Here is a 16615-nt window from a genome sequence, read left to right as displayed (position 1 = left end):
ATTCGATATAGCGTCCGGAGTCCCCCAAGGAAGTGTACTAGGGCCATTGATATTTGTAATCTTCATTAATGACTTGTGCCTACGAATATCTTCTGGAAAACTATTGTTTGCCGACGACCTTAAAATTTTCCGAGTCATCAAATCAGCTGCGGACTGCTGCAGCTTGCAGGCCGATATCGATTCTCTAGCGCAGTGGTGCAAAGACAACGGCATGCGTGTGAACACAAGTAAGTGCAAGGTGATCACCTTTAGTCGTTGCTACGAGCCGATAGACTACCGATACAAGATCGACACTCTTTTCTTGGATCGTGTACATTCTATCCGTGACTTGGGTGTTATCATGGACTCAAAGCTACGTTTCCACGATCACATCTCAGCTATCACCTCCAAAGCATTCTCTATCCTGGGATTTATACGTCGGAATGCGTCACAGTTCACCGACGTATATGCACTAAAAGCTTTGTACTGTAGTTTAGTGAGGAGCAACTTAGAGTACGCTGCACCGGTCTGGGCCCCATACCACGTTTCCGAGATTGTACGTATCGAGCGTGTACAGAAATGTTTCATTCGATTTGCATTGCGACATCTCCCGTGGAATGATCCCGTCCATCTTCCCCATTATTCGGAACGTTGTCGTCTAATCGACTTGGAATTGCTCACGGCAAGGCGACTGAAGATGCAACGACTGATTGTATTCGACATCCTCAGTGAAAACATCGAGTGTGCCGATCTTCTTCTGCATATTCCAATAAACGTTCCTCAACGTCAGCTGCGTTTCTCCGCATTAATTGCTGTTCCTGGACATAGAACATGCTATGGCTACAATAATCCATTCAGTTCCTGCCTTCGAGCCTTCAACAATGTCTGCCAAATTTTTGATTTCAACATGACCAAAGATTATTTTAAAGCTAGGATTAAGAATATATCATAAGTATAACCAGTCTGTACGATACTCTCGAAGACGATGAATAAATAAAAAAAAAAAAAAAAAAAAGATACCCTCCTTAAACTTGCACGAGATAAGTGAAAGTCAAAAGACAAGTAGCAACGGTTAAATACACGAGACATACTCGATACGGGTTCGTTGTAACCGTAGTTTGTGCGAGAGTGAGGAAGGCAGAGAAATGTATGTGAACGCAGATTACGAGGACGTATATTAAAATCGATCGACCGAAGAAGATCAGCACAATCGATTTTCGAGGAATTTAGATCGGATATAAAAGTTGCCTTCGCTACATCTTCACGTAAGCTCAGCAAATCGAGTCCGATCAGATTACAACGATCCTCATAGCTAGGTAGATTCGAAAGGCAAGGCAAGGTAGATTCACTCCAAGGCAAGTTGCGTAGGGCGAAACGGACGATTTTTCTCTGGACACTATTTTGACGTGGGACTACGTCTAACCGGAGTATGTGGGGGGTAAAATGAAAACCTAAACACAGAACATGCAGGGAAAAATGAAAGATTCCGAATGCTTATAACTCGAACATTTCTTACTGGATCGGAAAGATGTTTGCATTAATTGATAGGGAATATTTCTACGCTTCTATCGCAATTAATAGAATGTTATTTTTCATTAGAAACAATTGAATAACTGTAAAATGTTAAGCGTTATCTAAACGCCCTAACTACCTCATTTTGATTGGCCCGATCTACGGTTTCCCTAACACAGCCATCAAAACCAAGCAGCCTTGGGGAAATCGGCATTGCAAATACATGAAAGTATGGGGACTTTTGTTCTTATCGAAATGTGTTCCCTAACACAGACTTCAAAACCAAGCAGCGTTGGAGAGATCGGCATTGCAAATACATGTAAGTTGGGGGCATTTTTGTTCCGACTGAAATGTGTTTCCCTAACACAGACTTCAAATCCATGGAGCGTGGGGTAATCGGCATTGCAAATACATGAAAGTCGGGGGTATTTTTGTTCCGACTGAAATGTGTCTCCCCAACACAGACTTTGAACCAAGGTGTCTGAGGAAATTGGCATTGCAAATTCATGCAAGTCGGGGGCATTTTTGTTCCGACTAAAATGTGTTTGCCTAACACAGATTTCAAAACCAAGATGTCTGGGGAAATCGGCTCAGCAAATAAATGCAAACTGCGAGTACTTTTGTACTCGCTTGCCTTTGTGCAAACTAGAATATGCTTCCTTAAAACGGTCTTCCGGGGTTCTTCGGCACTCGCATGTTTTTTTGCACTCCGAAAAGTGTTTTCCTAACACGGATTACAAAAGCGGGTACGAACACCACGCTTTGGCTCGTTTATTCAAGATTGTATTGAAGGATATGCCTTAATATTTTCTGCTCACTGAATTCCTACGCATACCATTTGATGATTAGGCAAGATGTTGATAACCAATTGCTGCGATGATGCCTATTGATTAAATAATATGCGTTCGACGTACATGTCAAATTCGAAACTGAGTGCCTGAAGTTCATCAAATTAAGCAAATTCGCGGTTCGAGAAATACGTACACTTGAGAGATGCAAACTTCAGAAGGAAACGTAAAATAAAATAATCGTTTGATAATTCTTCCGTTTACATGTTTTGTCCTAGGCATCATACCAAACGTAAAAGGACTGTCATTAAATTTACTTGTAACGAAGAACATAATCTATCACAATGCATGAATTGACGTAATATGAAATAATACAGTCTTTTTACTCACAAAGCAAATATATTGAATTTGATTGAATTCGGGAATTGTATCATTCAATCAAAAATTTAATCAATACAAACAAATGATTGCTACGCTAAGATAGTCCCACGTCAACCTTGCGGTTATATCATAGATATAACCCACCCATTTTTATCAAAAGAAGACCATACTATGCACGCATATTCAAGAAGAGAGTGCACTAAAGCACAATAAAGAGCTTCAATACAATGTGAAACCTAATATCCTAGATGCCTTATTGATGATGTATGAGATATGGTCGCTGAACGTCAGCTTTGAATCTAGGACCAAGATCCTTGATAGATCCTTGACAACACGGTTCAAATAGATATTGCATATTTTATACGAAAATGTTACAGGTGATCATTTCCGCGTGAACAATATGACTGAACACTTTGCTGGATTTAAAACCATTCTATTGGTTTCGCACCAATCAGAGAAAATTTCGAATTGTTGCTGTAGGAATATCGCATCATCGAAACTATTCACAGTGTAGAACAATTTAAAATCGTCCGCATATGCAAGTTTGGGATACTTTAGACCAGGGGTTCTCAAACTGTTTTGGGCAATAGACCCCTTTTTCAGAATAAAGTGATACCATAGACCCCTATAGCCGAATTTCTATAAAAATCTATAGTTTTTTTCCTAACACATACATAATACTTACCAATTTAAAAACTTAGCGGATGATGAAATGAGAGAACTTGACATTATTTTATATTGAAATTCAACAACCTTCTCAAAACAAAATTATTAACCTTCGGTCTGCGAAACCGTATTCGCGAGTATAGGAGGGTTAAAAATGTGGTATGATGGTGATTGTGAAACAAAAAAATAATCGGCTGTGATTGTACGACAATTACGCCTACAGCCTATATTCATGGATACATGAATTTCATTAACTATCAAGTGTAATTTATAATTTTTAATACAAATTACTTACAAATACAGGGTGGGCCATTTAAAGTGGAAGGATTTGTTTTTGCAATAGCAAAGTAAAGAAGTGGAATTTAAATTTTTTTTTTTTGAAATTCATTTATTTTGGTCCAAGGAGATTTGTTCTAACTACTTTTTGATTATGATATCTCGTAAATGACCGCCTCTGGCCTTGACCGCAAAATGTGCCCTTTTTTCGGCATTTTCCATCACTTTGCCCAATGTTTCGGCCGATATGGCAGCAATTTCTTGTCGGATATTGTCTTTCAGCGCAGCCAGGGTCCTTGGTTTACCAGTGTATAAAGTGTATTTTTTATAAATGCTGGATTTTAAATATCCCCATAAAAAAAAGTCAGGAGGCGTCAAATCAGGTGATCTCGGTGGCCAGTCATAATCGCCGTTTTTCGATATTAATCTTCCGGGGAACCTTTCGCGCAATAATTTGGTCGTGGCAGCCGCTGTATGGCATGTAGCGCCGTCCTGTTGGAACCAGTAATTGTCCAATTCATTTTTACGAACAAATGACAATAAAAAATCGGTTATCATTGTCCGATAACGCTCCCCATTCACGGTTACCGTTGCTCCATTTTCGTTTTCAAAGAAGTACGGGCCGATGACTTTATCGGCATAAATGCCACACCACACAGTAACTTTTTGGTCGTAGAGAGGTTGCGTTTCGATGAATTGAGGGTTTTCAGTAGCATAAAACCGACAATTTTGTTTATTCACTCCTCCATTCAAGTTGAAATGCGCCTCATCAGACATTATGATTTTTTACCAAAAGCCACGTTCATTTTTGGCCATTTCGATGGTCCATTTCGCAAAATCAAGTCGACGTGGTAAGTCAGATGGGTTAAGTTGTTGAGCCATTTGAATTTTATACGGAAACATTTTCAAATCAACACGAATTATGCGTCGGAGAGTGGTTCGAGCGATGCCTAACTCTTGCGAACGATGGCGACCTGATGTCGATGGAGTCTCTGCAACACTGGCTCGAACGGCATCAATATTCTCGTCGAAACGTCTTGGTCGTTGTCTGGACAGATGACTGGCATTACCAACACTACCAGACGATATAAATTTGACATATAATCGACGTATAGTGTTGTCTCCAGGCGATGTTTTAACTTTATTTTTATTTTTCCACGCACGTTTAGTTAACACAATTGAGAAGTTATTTTGAATGTACAGCTGAACAATTTCAGCGCGTTGTTTAGGTGTGTATTGTTCCATGGTTAAAATTGTACTGAAATGACGCTTCCAACGCGGTATGACATTTGCTAATCTGACATGTCTGTCAAAAGTTATGGGGTTGCCAGAGGCTTCCACTTTAAATGGCCCACCCTGTACTAAAGTAGGTAATTAATGTTTAAGACTAATCGTAAAGTAGAGATAAAAACATGTTCTCGAAATACGTAATCCTTCGTCAAAAACTATGGGTGGGGTACCTAAAATACAATCGTAAGGTTGACGCAGGACTCCTGTTGGCATAGTAGTCATTTAAGTGTATTGATTAAATTATTGATGAAACCAGTGATTGAATGAAACAATTTCCGAATTCAAATGCGAACAAATCTCAATTTAGGTCAATTCATGCATAGATTACTTTCTTCGTTGCAAGTCGTATGACATGATGCCATGTTCACTTCATTCATTTCTCGTGGACTTCCAGAATATGTGAACGCCAGAACATTTCCCTCTGAATTAATTGCATCTCCCAAGTGTACGTACGTATTTTCGGGCAGGCTCAGTTTTTATTTTGACCTGTAAGTTGAACGCATATTATTCAATCGACGTGATCGACGTTATCGCAGCAAATTGTTATCAACATTTTGTCAAACGGTATACGTAGAAGTTCAGTAAGCTGAAGTCATCAAGGGATATTTTCGAATAACCGAGCAACAGCATTGAGTTCATACCGCTTTTGAAGTATGCACATATTCCCGAGTGTAAAGATGCATCTTGCATCTAAAGGGTGTGTCACATCAAATTGCATCACGGAAAAAACGCTGTAGAAATTCGCCCAGTAGACCGATCCTTTTGAAAATTTTAGACAGTAAAATAAAAACTATTAAACAACTTTTGGCATTTTCTTTTTATTCATACTTCGAGCCCAAGCCCGTATGCTCGCACCTTCCTCTTTACCCCGTCCATAAGGTTCTGTACAACGTCAGGTTGTAGTTTTTTTGAACAGAAATCCATTTTCTCTTGAAGTCCGCCTCCGATTTGACAACTTTTGGGTTCTTCCGGAGGGCCTGCTTCATAATCGCCCAATATTTTTCTATTGGGCGAAGCTCCGGCGCGTTGGGCTGGTTCATTTCCTTTGGCACGAAGGTGACTCCGTTGGCTTCGTACCACTCCAACACGTCCTTTGAATAGTGGCACGAAGCGAGATCCGGCCAGAAGATGGTCGGGCCCTCGTGCTGCTTCAATAGTGGTAGTAAGCGCTTCTGTAAGCACTCCTTAAGGTAAACCTGCCCGTTTACCGTGCCGGTCATCACGAAGGGGACGCTCCGCTTTCCGCAAGAGCAGATCGCTTGCCACACCATGTACTTTTTGGCAAACTTGGATAGTTTCTGCTTGCGAATCTCCTCCGGAACGCTGAATTTGTCCTCTGCGGAGAAGAATAACAGGCCCGGCAGCTGACGAAAGTCCGCTTTGACGTAGGTTTCGTCGTCCATTACCAGGCAATGCGGCTTCGTCAGCATTTCGGTGTACAGCTTCCGGGCTCGCGTCTTCCCCACCATGTTTTGCCTTTCGTCGCGGTTAGGAGCCTTCTGAACCTTGTATGTACGCAGGCCCTCCCGCTGCTTGGTCCGCTGGACGAATGAACTTGACAAATTCAGCTTATTGGCGATATCCCGGACCGAACTTCTCGGATCACGTCTAAACTGCTTAACTACGCGCTTGTGATCTCTTTCACTGACGGAGCATCCATTTTTGCCGTTCTTCACCTTCCGGTCGATGGTTAGGTTCTCGAAGTATAGTTTTAGTACTCTGCTGACCGTGGATTGGACGATTCCCAGCATCTTACCGATGTCCCGATGTGACAACTCCGGATTCTCGAAATGAGTGCACAGGATTAATTCACGACGCTCTTTTTCGTTCGACGACATTTTTCCAAATTTACGAAAAATTGACAGTGAAGCATGGCCAACGTGATCTATACACTCTTATCTGATTATAAGCGAAAGCTGAAGATATAATTCCTAAAAATTAAATTTCTACAGCGTTTTTTCCGTGATGCAATTTGATGTGACACACCCTTTATTTCGCAATGCCGATGGTCACGATTGTATAGAAAATTTGCATTAGGCACCATTCAGCGTAAAAAACGAAAACAAAGAAAACGATTCATAATTTTCGGTGACAAGTGGTCGGCGTTAAGTCAGAGTGGACCAAGTCGCAAAATTAAAAATTTCGAGTTATTGATTGCATTAGGTTAAGCATGTTGTAAGCTACATACCACATTTGAAAAATCAAGCGTACAGCAGAAATAACGGATCGGAATTATTTTGAATGATCAATGAAAATCCCTTACATCACTAAACTTCAAGCTCGTTTTTCTCGAAATCCTGAGAATATCACATGGACTAGTCTGACTTAACACCGACCAAGTATCCTGAAGTAATAAAAAAACACAACGCGCAGAGGTAACTAAATATTTGTTAAATTATATTTCAATCACTTCATTCAGCTGTGTAATCAAGTTGTAATCTTTTGAATTAAATTAGTCGATGATGTATTATCATTCAAGCTCCAACGAATTTCAGAACACAAATAAACTTGCAACCTAAATGCAAGCTTGTTATGTTTGTTTGGACTTGAGTTTGATCATGACTTCATTCGTCGAGATCTAGTGTCATCTTGAAAAAAAATTTTTTGTCAAAAATCGACACTCTGGGACTTTTTTTTTGAAATACGAGACGAAACGTAGGGTTTCAAGTGCCAATAAGAATAGTTATCTCGCTTTTTCATTCATGTTGTGAAATGTTGATTTACACGATAATATACCCCATGCGAAATATTAGCTCATTCGAACTTCATTCATTCGTATTGCAGACGTTCAAATTTGAGTTTTTTGAAAACCGAAAAATCACCGGAAATCAGGGTTCTAATTTTTTTTTTTTTTTTATGCCAAATGTCTTCAAAAGTCGACTTTTCAGACGGAAAAACGATTTTTTTTCGAGATAACAGTAAATCTCGACGAGTAATGCCATTTTAAGACATTTGGCTTCAACAATTTTTTTGGAAACCCCGATTTTCGTTGAGTTTTTGTTTTTCAAAAAAACTTAACGTCTGTGACACTAATAAATGAAGTTGGAATGAGCTAATATTTTGCATAGGGTATATTATCGTGCAAATCATAATATCGCAGCAAGTTCGAAAAATCGAAAACTATTTTTATAGGTACCCAAAACCATACGTTTCGTCTCTTATTCCGTAAAACAAACTAAGTCCCAGACTGTCGATTTTTGATAAATCTTTATTTTTTCGAGATGACACTAGATCTCGACGTTTCACGCAATTTTAAAACATTTGGCATCAAGACAACATTTCAAAACCCCCGATTTCAATAGTGCATACATTTTGTGTAAGTTCAACATTGCAACAGCTTCGCATCTCACTTTGCTAATATCGTACAATGTTGGTTTGCGTTACACAACATCTATCAAGTTTCGTTTCTACTCAGAATCAGTTAATTTTTGATCTTCCTATTATTGAATCAACATCTCAGATACGTATTACCTCAGTCTTTGGGATGGCAAAGAAATCATAGCGACTTATTCTATAAAACGATTCGTCTATTGTTGGTGTTACAGGAGTCGAGCTCGACGAAAAACAGTCGAGTAGGTCGTCCGACTCAATGCCAGTGAACAAATCGTTAGTTTAAAGAATTACCCTCCCTCTTCCGAGTTTCCGAGAGAAATTTTTATGAAACTAAGCCAAAATTTTCTAAGCAGTGTATGTTTCGTATTAGATCCATAGATTTTTATTCAAGAACTTACAAATTTTAATGATTTTCGAATGGGCATTTACAAGGGATACCCAGAGTGCTAGATGATCATTTCTAGTCTTCACAATTATCTTGAACAAACATTGTAAGAGGTTGTGTCTAGGAGACGACCGTATATTTGACGTAGAACTCTGAAACTGTTCGACTTGAGGGGGTATTCTAGTGTAGAGGCACGAATTTCGACTCTGAACAAGTTAAACAAAGAGAATTTTTACCCATCCATTATTCCATTAGTTGTTTCTTTATCTTTTGACAATACAGCAAGGACTAGTAGTAATTGCATTTGAATTGGCTTTTTTCATTGTTCAAAATCTGTATTTTTTCACTTTTGATGCATCAAATGGAAGCCATAGAAAAACCGTTTCCTGTATGAATTTGTATCCTTCAACGGGTTAGATGAGATAACGTGATAGAATCCGAAACCACAATCTATTCAAAAATGTACACAAAAATACCATTAAAACCAAAAAGGGTGGTTTCTTCGGTTTTTCCAATTATGCAGAAGAATACAAAAGGCTTCTTGTATCATTTTTAAACATTTTTTTTAAGTCTATATATAAGCCATAGTCAAATAAATATATGACTACAGAAATATATTACAGTTAAAAATAACATTTTCTCCTTCGATGCCACGTTGTCCAGAACACTGTTTGTAGAGGGTTGTAATAACTTTATAGCCAGGTGATGTATATTGATTATTCTAAGGCCATGAGTGCTCTCTTGGGAAGGTCATGTAGTTGATGTAGTGAATTGATCTCATTGGGTGCTAAGTTCTGCTTTTGCATAGGCAAGGGAAAGGAGAATGGGCATGTGCATTCGAGGAAGGGAAGCGGGTTCCTTAGGAAGACATATATGGGGAGTATAATATTAGGATCGCGACTACTCAATCTGATCTGATATGCGTGAGTATACCCTTTCTATCTTTTAAATCAGCAGCCAGTCAAATTAAAATAATTCAAAATACGCATCATCTCACATTGTGAGCTAACGCCCGAGTTTAGGCAAAAAGATTATTCGTTGCGCCGGGGAGGAAAGCTAGTGATTAGTGCAATCGAAAGGAAACATACCAATTTTAATTGTCAAATTGTTAACTTTTTTACGATATTCTCTGTCCATGTTTCAAGCAAAACAATTGCTGGATAAATTTCCTGTCTAATTGTATATAACACAATATATGTCGCAATAACGATTTTGAGTAATATGCATTTGAAAACTCTTAATGAATCGTTACATTTTTCGTAGAGTGACCCCCCTATATAGAAATCAAAGACGTAGTCCTATGTCATAACAAATCCTGATTAAGTAAAAAAAATTGTTTGACAAAATGGCGGTCGTTAGAAAAAGGAAATTGCTTTTTTGCAGATTTTCATTTCAATTTAAAATTTAATAAAATTTTAAATTGAAATGAAAATCAATTTAATAAAAGTAAAATTAATTTAAAAAAACTAAAAAATGTGAAAAAAAATGTAAATGTCACAAACAATTATATGTTTGTTCCTTCACCGCCAGCATTCCATATTTCTAATAAACAAAACATTAAAACAGTTTGTTGGCAACCATTTCAATCTAAATTTTGTGACGCTGAAAAACGATGTGAAGACAAACTATTCCGCTTTTATGCTCTGGCCGAGTGAGTAAGTTGCCAACGAGCAGAACTTAAATTGCAATATTTCCCCTCTCCTCATGACATGTGTTTTTGTACATATAGATATGCATATTCAGTGATGAAACCATGTTCTGGAGAAAGAAATCGATGAAGCAATAAGATATTGGATGTACTAGCCAGTTTTGAGGGATTTTATTTTGAATTTAACAGTCCATTGCTTTTAGACGCAATGATATGACTTATTGAGTCGCTCTCTACACCTCCTTTTTGTCGCTTGTGTCGAAGTATCCTGTCTTGAACCGTCCAAACCGGTATTCATAGGTTTAAATTTATTTAACACGGTCCTCATAGATACGAGACAGCAGCGATGACTTTCTGCTGCATCTTTCTTCAAGCAAAAACTAAACAGCAAAGCTTCCCGAGAGTAGGGTAAAAGGGGGGAATTTGGACCACCTAAGCAAATCGCCTAATATTCCCAAACCAATACGGTCTAAACAAAAAATGGCACATTGAACACTGAGCTACACTTGTTTTCTCTCAATCAATAATGTTTAATCATTATATCAAGCTTCAATCTACCAAATATACCATAAAATAAAAGAGACGATTTTTGGACATTAAAATTAAATGCGGGGTGATTTGGTCCAGTGTGTGTTTCATCGAAAGAAACATACTTTTGTTTATGTAAAGTATTTTGGAATAATGTTACAATCAGTAACAGTGTTTTGGAATCGATACCAGGTGTCTTGGCCAGATTCCAGACCAGAAAAATTGCATTGACACTAATTCGAATTCTGCATCAATCTTTTCACTGTTGTTCGAGCATTTTTGAACACTTTCGATGCTTGGTCAAAGAAAATCAGTTCTTGATGACCTGCGTTGCTCTTTCAAGCTCCTTGCTCTTCCAACGTTGTCTATGCATCTTTTTTTTGTACCTCTGCGACATCCGGAATCAATTAGACCGAAGAAAAGCCTCAAACCTGTATGACCAATTCACCCCACACAACATGCAAAAATAAAAATGCAATTAATTTCCTTTATTGTTATCAAATTTACAGTTTCGCTGCATCAATATGTTCCTCTTCTGTAGGTGAACAGAACTTTACTCCACAATACACGAAAAGTTTGTTTAATGAGCGGAAAAAACTATAAAACCACGCTCGAAAAACTGACAATCAAAGTGCCTGATGTGGTTATGCTACCGTTTCCCTCCACCTGTTAAAATTTACCAATGTTATTTTACGTGAAGTAAATTAAGTTAAGTTATAAAACATCCAAGTTGAGCCGTACTTTTCGAGATAAAGGAGTGGTCCAATTCACCCCGTATGTCTAACTCACCCCGTGAGTTAGCCTACCTCTTTATTTGAACAAATGATGACATCTTCTTCTTCTTTTTCTTATTCGTCTTAAATGGCACTCACGTTCCAAGAGGACCTTCGCCATCTGAAAGTAGTATAACTTGCGTCATTTTTATTGGTACTTTGCTGAGATTTTTATGCCAAATAACACGCCTTGAATGCATTCTGAATGGCGTGACCACAGTGACCACAGTCGAAGGAAAATTTCTTTGAAGAAAAATTCCTCCTACCAGAACGGGAATCGAACCCGAACCTCCGACATGGTAAAAGCATGAGGTATGAGATATTATGAGGTATAAGCACAGATGCCAACAAAATTTTTGAAAAAACTGGAATGACTAGAAAAAAATAATGGAAAAATCTGGGAAAATTGAAAAAAAAACTGGAAAAACAAAACTGAAAGAGTTTAAAAAAACTCTCATTTTTTATATTAACAACACAAATTAGGGTATACAGTGAAAGTGTCAGTATGTAGCAGTGGCAAAAAAAGACTCAAATCGGACGATTCTTTCCTAGAGTTTTGCGCTTAGCAACACATTTGGCGATCCATTTTTATTCACACAGATATGCTTACTTCGTAACTAATAGTCACAATGAAAATTTTTTCAACGCTCTTTCAACAAAAAGAAAGACTCTAGGGCCTGACGCGGAGCTCAACGTGGTAAGAAGTTTTTGAGATGGGAATGTGAACCAGCAGGAAGATGAAAAAAATCAGTCGGATTGTATCACGGACATATACTGTTCTTGATTTCCGGTAACGAGCTATTAGTGCGACCGTTCCGAGTCTTGAGTCTGACCAAACTCAAGACTGATTATGGATGATACTTCAAACCCATCGTTTATCAAAAGAAAATACGATTTCAATGGCAACAATTAAGGATACATATGGGAAAATAATCTTAATTAGAATTGGTTACAAGATACTGAAAAATGCCATTATAACTAATAGCTTACAAATGGAGATAGTTTTAAAATAATCGGAGAGGATTAGGGTGCAGATGAATGATTTTGCGTGGGTCTGCTTTGTATTTAGTGAATCATCGAGCTGGACGAGACAATAATTTTCTTAAGAAATGAGTAATATATAAAACTATTCAGCAAATACGAAGCAATTATAGATTGATTCGTACGACCGGAGGAAGGACGTGCTTCTGACTGCTACGATAGCTATTTACTGACAATTTTAGAACATACATAGCCAGAAATGGAGCAGGTGGCTCTAGAACTGTTAACTATACGTTCTAATTTAACTATACGTTAACTGTAATATACATAATCACAGTATTCTATCGAAATCAAATGTTCATGATCTGTTCGAGCCAAATTAATATGAACAATTTTCAGCCAAATGTTTTTATACAATAACATATTCACAAATAAGCCATAAAGGGGTAAATGAACCTCCAATCGTATAACAGTGTACCGTTTTGTGTTATGTGTGAGTGCCAAATTCCAAACTAACCATATCCAAGCAACTTCAAGCATTCCAGGTAAGTAAACGCGTGTGTGCTTGTGCATCGGCCCGAAATCCCCACTCAGAGCATGCATTCACAGAGTGCGTATCGCATAAATCGCTTCACCGCCGCATGATCTGCACCAGCTTCCGTCGCTCATTCGTAAGAATTTGCTTTCGAAGTGATCCATGATTTTGGATGGAGATAAAAATTCTAAAATTTTGCGTCTGTTTTCCGAAAATTGTAAATTTTCTCATCCAGACCAATCAGCTCAGGGCTACAACCGTTCCGCGACTAGCACACCGAAACACCCACAGGAACCGGCCATCGCCACCAAGCAGCCGCTGTTCGTTGCGGTAAGTTACCCCTGCCTGGGACCGATACACTTTGAAACGTTCAATAAACCGTTTATTCAACGCCACATTTTAGCCGCTGAAGGATATCGCCGTCGTCAGTGGACAGCCGGCGCGTTTCGAGTGCATCGTCGCGTGCGATGCGACGCCATCGATTCGCTGGACCAAAAACAACGTACCGATCGACGAGAACGGTCAGAGATACTTCCCGGAGTATCGGAACGGTGTCTGCCGTCTTTCGCTTCCAGTTGCCTACGAGAGTGAGCCAACGCCGAAACATCGAACTCTTTTACCGGTTTTAAAAACTCTCATTTTTTTTAGGTGATGCCGCTAAATACTGCTGTGTGGCCGAGAACCATATCGGCCACTCGCAGACATGCGCCGATCTAACCGTGGTCGATAGCAATTGGAGAACAGCGTCCGCTGTAACGGACTTCTGAGCTCAGAGCTCGTCTCGCGGAAGGAACTATCGGTAGAAATTGTTCTGACACTCGACGGATTACACGTCATCCTCATTCATTGCTAGCCAAGAGAAAAGGATCGATCAGTCTATTCGAAAATCAACAAAAAAAATCGTTAAAATAAAAAAAAACGTTTAGGGAAAACAAAATCGACACGCGGATAACGCTATCTACCACTTGGAGGAAATGTCAATATCTATCAGAGAAACGAAACAAAAGAAATATGTTTGCTTTTTATTTTACTTGCAAGTTTTGTCTTTTAGCAACGATTCCAATATGGAAAACGGTGAAAAGTTTGATTTTCAAGAAACAACTTTTTATGTAAAGTGTTGCTTTTAATCGTTGTCTATTTAGTGGTTTTACTATTATTTTTTCCTGTTTATTTATGAATCATTAGACAATCGTAAGCTATTTATTTTAGTTTTAAATATTATTCAGGACGCTGACAAAAAAAATTATCGATTGATGCTTGACATAAAATGATTCAGCAGCTTGATGCACTAATTTTGGTGAAGTATCACGAGAATAAAAGAAAAACAAACATTTGAAGAATCGAAAAATTATGAATAAAAACAGTACACAGACAGAAGCATATAAAAAAACGATTTGAAAATTGAACTTGCTTTCCCTCGCTGGCGAAAACTGATAATCTATAAATAATCTTGAGGTGAAATTCTAAATGAGAATGTGAAATTTTTCCTATTTTGTTGAACGCTAGCTTTAACGTTACCTACATTTTGTCACACAAGCACACACAAACACACCCACTCACACCTATACACATTCACGCATATTATTGTTCTTCTATTATTGCTATAACAAATTATCCACGCTCGAAATGAATGATTGGAACAGAAATTTATCGTTATATATATGTAAATCTCTTCCGAAGCATCATGTAAACAGATTGATTTGAATAAATCGAAATTAAATAACTTGGCGCCATGAGTTTGAAAGAAAGGCGGTTAAGGGCTGTGATCTGGAAGTTCTCAGTGAAGATTAATTAACCGGAATAAACCAGTTTTTTAGTATGGTAATCTAGAATGATTAACAAGAAATGGAATAATAAATATCAAACCCTTATTCACGAGTTCCAAAAGAGCGGGTCATAGTCGAACGCTTCGGCTGGTCACTCATCGACTGTGCTAAGTATCCTAGCGTCCTGGCATGTTTTTCCACGAGTAAGGTTCGATGTCATATTTTTTGGCCCAATCGTGAGGTTAATGAGGTGAGGCCCATTATTGTAGGTTAACGAGTTGAAATATTGGAGATTTCTTTAGAAGGGATTAACTCCAAGAACATTCAACAATGTATGATCATATACTTCTGCAAAAATGGACCCGATCAAATAGGCTATGTGTGTTTTATTGTTCTATCTATATAACCGAACTCAATTCAGATGGAGACGCATGGCTGTTTATAACACCGTGCGTCTCCTTCGTTTTCTTCCGTTCCGATTATTGAGTTAAATTCCTGTCAAAGCGAAAGATCCAGACGACGTCGACTTCAAACGATGCGACTTCGGAGTTCTGAATGAATTTTTTTACGGCCATAGACTAGAACGCCATATTTGGCAACGTAACGGAGGTTTTTGACATTCTTTTTTGAAAAGGTTTTTGACATTCAAGCACCCCGGAAGCGTAGGTACTCAACCGATTGTCTGCGAATCGTTGTCCGTAAAGTTCGGAAACAGTATTCCCGTAGGAAAACTCGCGAAAACCGAGAAAAACCCTAGTTGCTCGAAACGTAATACAGAGAGTACAAAATTGACGCTTATCGGACCTGCACCAAACGTATCAAATCATATTAAAAACTTAAAAAAGGTCATCCGCATTCCTGAAGAAATTACGTATGCCGGCACAAATGCAGACACACCAGCAGTTTTGTTAAGTTATTTGCAGATTTCATCTGACAATGAATGTCAACGACGTTACCACGGCCTTAGGTGGCATGACACTTCGAAAAGTGCAAGTACTGATCGTCTCCCTCCGTAAATTCTTAAGGTTTGTGCGGACACCTTGAAGATTCCGATCAGCCTTATTTACAACCACTCTCTATGTGAGCGCACATTTCCTCTCGTCTGGAAGACGACATCTATAACTCAAATTCACAAGTCCGGCAATGCTCACACTAATGAAAACTATCGACGGAATTTATTACTATGCATCGTTGCCGAAGTCCTCGAAAAGCTTTCCACGGGAATCTATTCAATACAGTTCGCCCGTTTATTTCCGATGCTTATCATGGCTCCGTCCAGAAAAAAAAGCAACTATTATTGATTGAGAGGAAACAATGTGACATTTTTTATTTAGACCCTATTGGTTTGTACATATTAGGCGATTTGCTTAGGTGATCCGAATTCCCCCCTTTTCCCCTAGTGTTGTGTCACAGATTTGAGCAATTTAGAATTCTTTAAGAGGTAAAACTTTGATAAATTTATGTTTACTTTTGCGACTCTATTAAAATCGAACTTTGCAAGCTTCAATACACAACAAAACAACAGAAATGACAGATAAAATGACACTGACACAAAAAAAAACACTCTTAAATTGTCATGTGGTATCATTTGAAATGCGCTTAACACTTTAGTGTCATCAAAAACAGTTTCTCGAAAACGGGCATTTTTGCGTATTAAATTTCATACGCTGGGCACTAATAGGTTAAATTGTTAGAATTTCCGATCGAATACTTATGGATAGTGTAAGGTATCTGGATAGAATGATGGAAGTTATTGTTATGAAGGGTGTCGTGA

General features: G+C 38.4%; 1 protein-coding gene across 9 annotated transcripts in view; it reads left to right on the top strand.

The window, feature by feature from the left end:
* Positions 1-16615, top strand: part of LOC129768508 (titin) — a 240920-nt gene that overhangs the window by 160483 nt on the left and 63822 nt on the right. For 7 of the 9 annotated variants that reach the window (XM_055770215.1, XM_055770208.1, XM_055770214.1 and 4 more), the window contains 3 exons: positions 13311-13405; positions 13479-13662; positions 13724-14798. The exons of the other annotated variants lie outside the window; for them this stretch is intronic. In XM_055770215.1, the coding sequence (XP_055626190.1) occupies positions 13311-13405; positions 13479-13662; positions 13724-13842 (398 nt within the window). In that variant the 3' untranslated portion in view covers positions 13843-14798. Of the gene's footprint in view, positions 1-13310; positions 13406-13478; positions 13663-13723; positions 14799-16615 lie in introns of those variants that run through there. 9 annotated transcript variants of the gene reach the window in all.

The sequence above is a fragment of the Toxorhynchites rutilus genome, chromosome 2 (assembly GCF_029784135.1).
Source record: "Toxorhynchites rutilus septentrionalis strain SRP chromosome 2, ASM2978413v1, whole genome shotgun sequence".
NCBI classification, from domain to species: Eukaryota; Metazoa; Arthropoda; class Insecta; order Diptera; family Culicidae; genus Toxorhynchites; species Toxorhynchites rutilus.
This window is presented reverse-complemented; position numbering and strand designations above follow the sequence as displayed.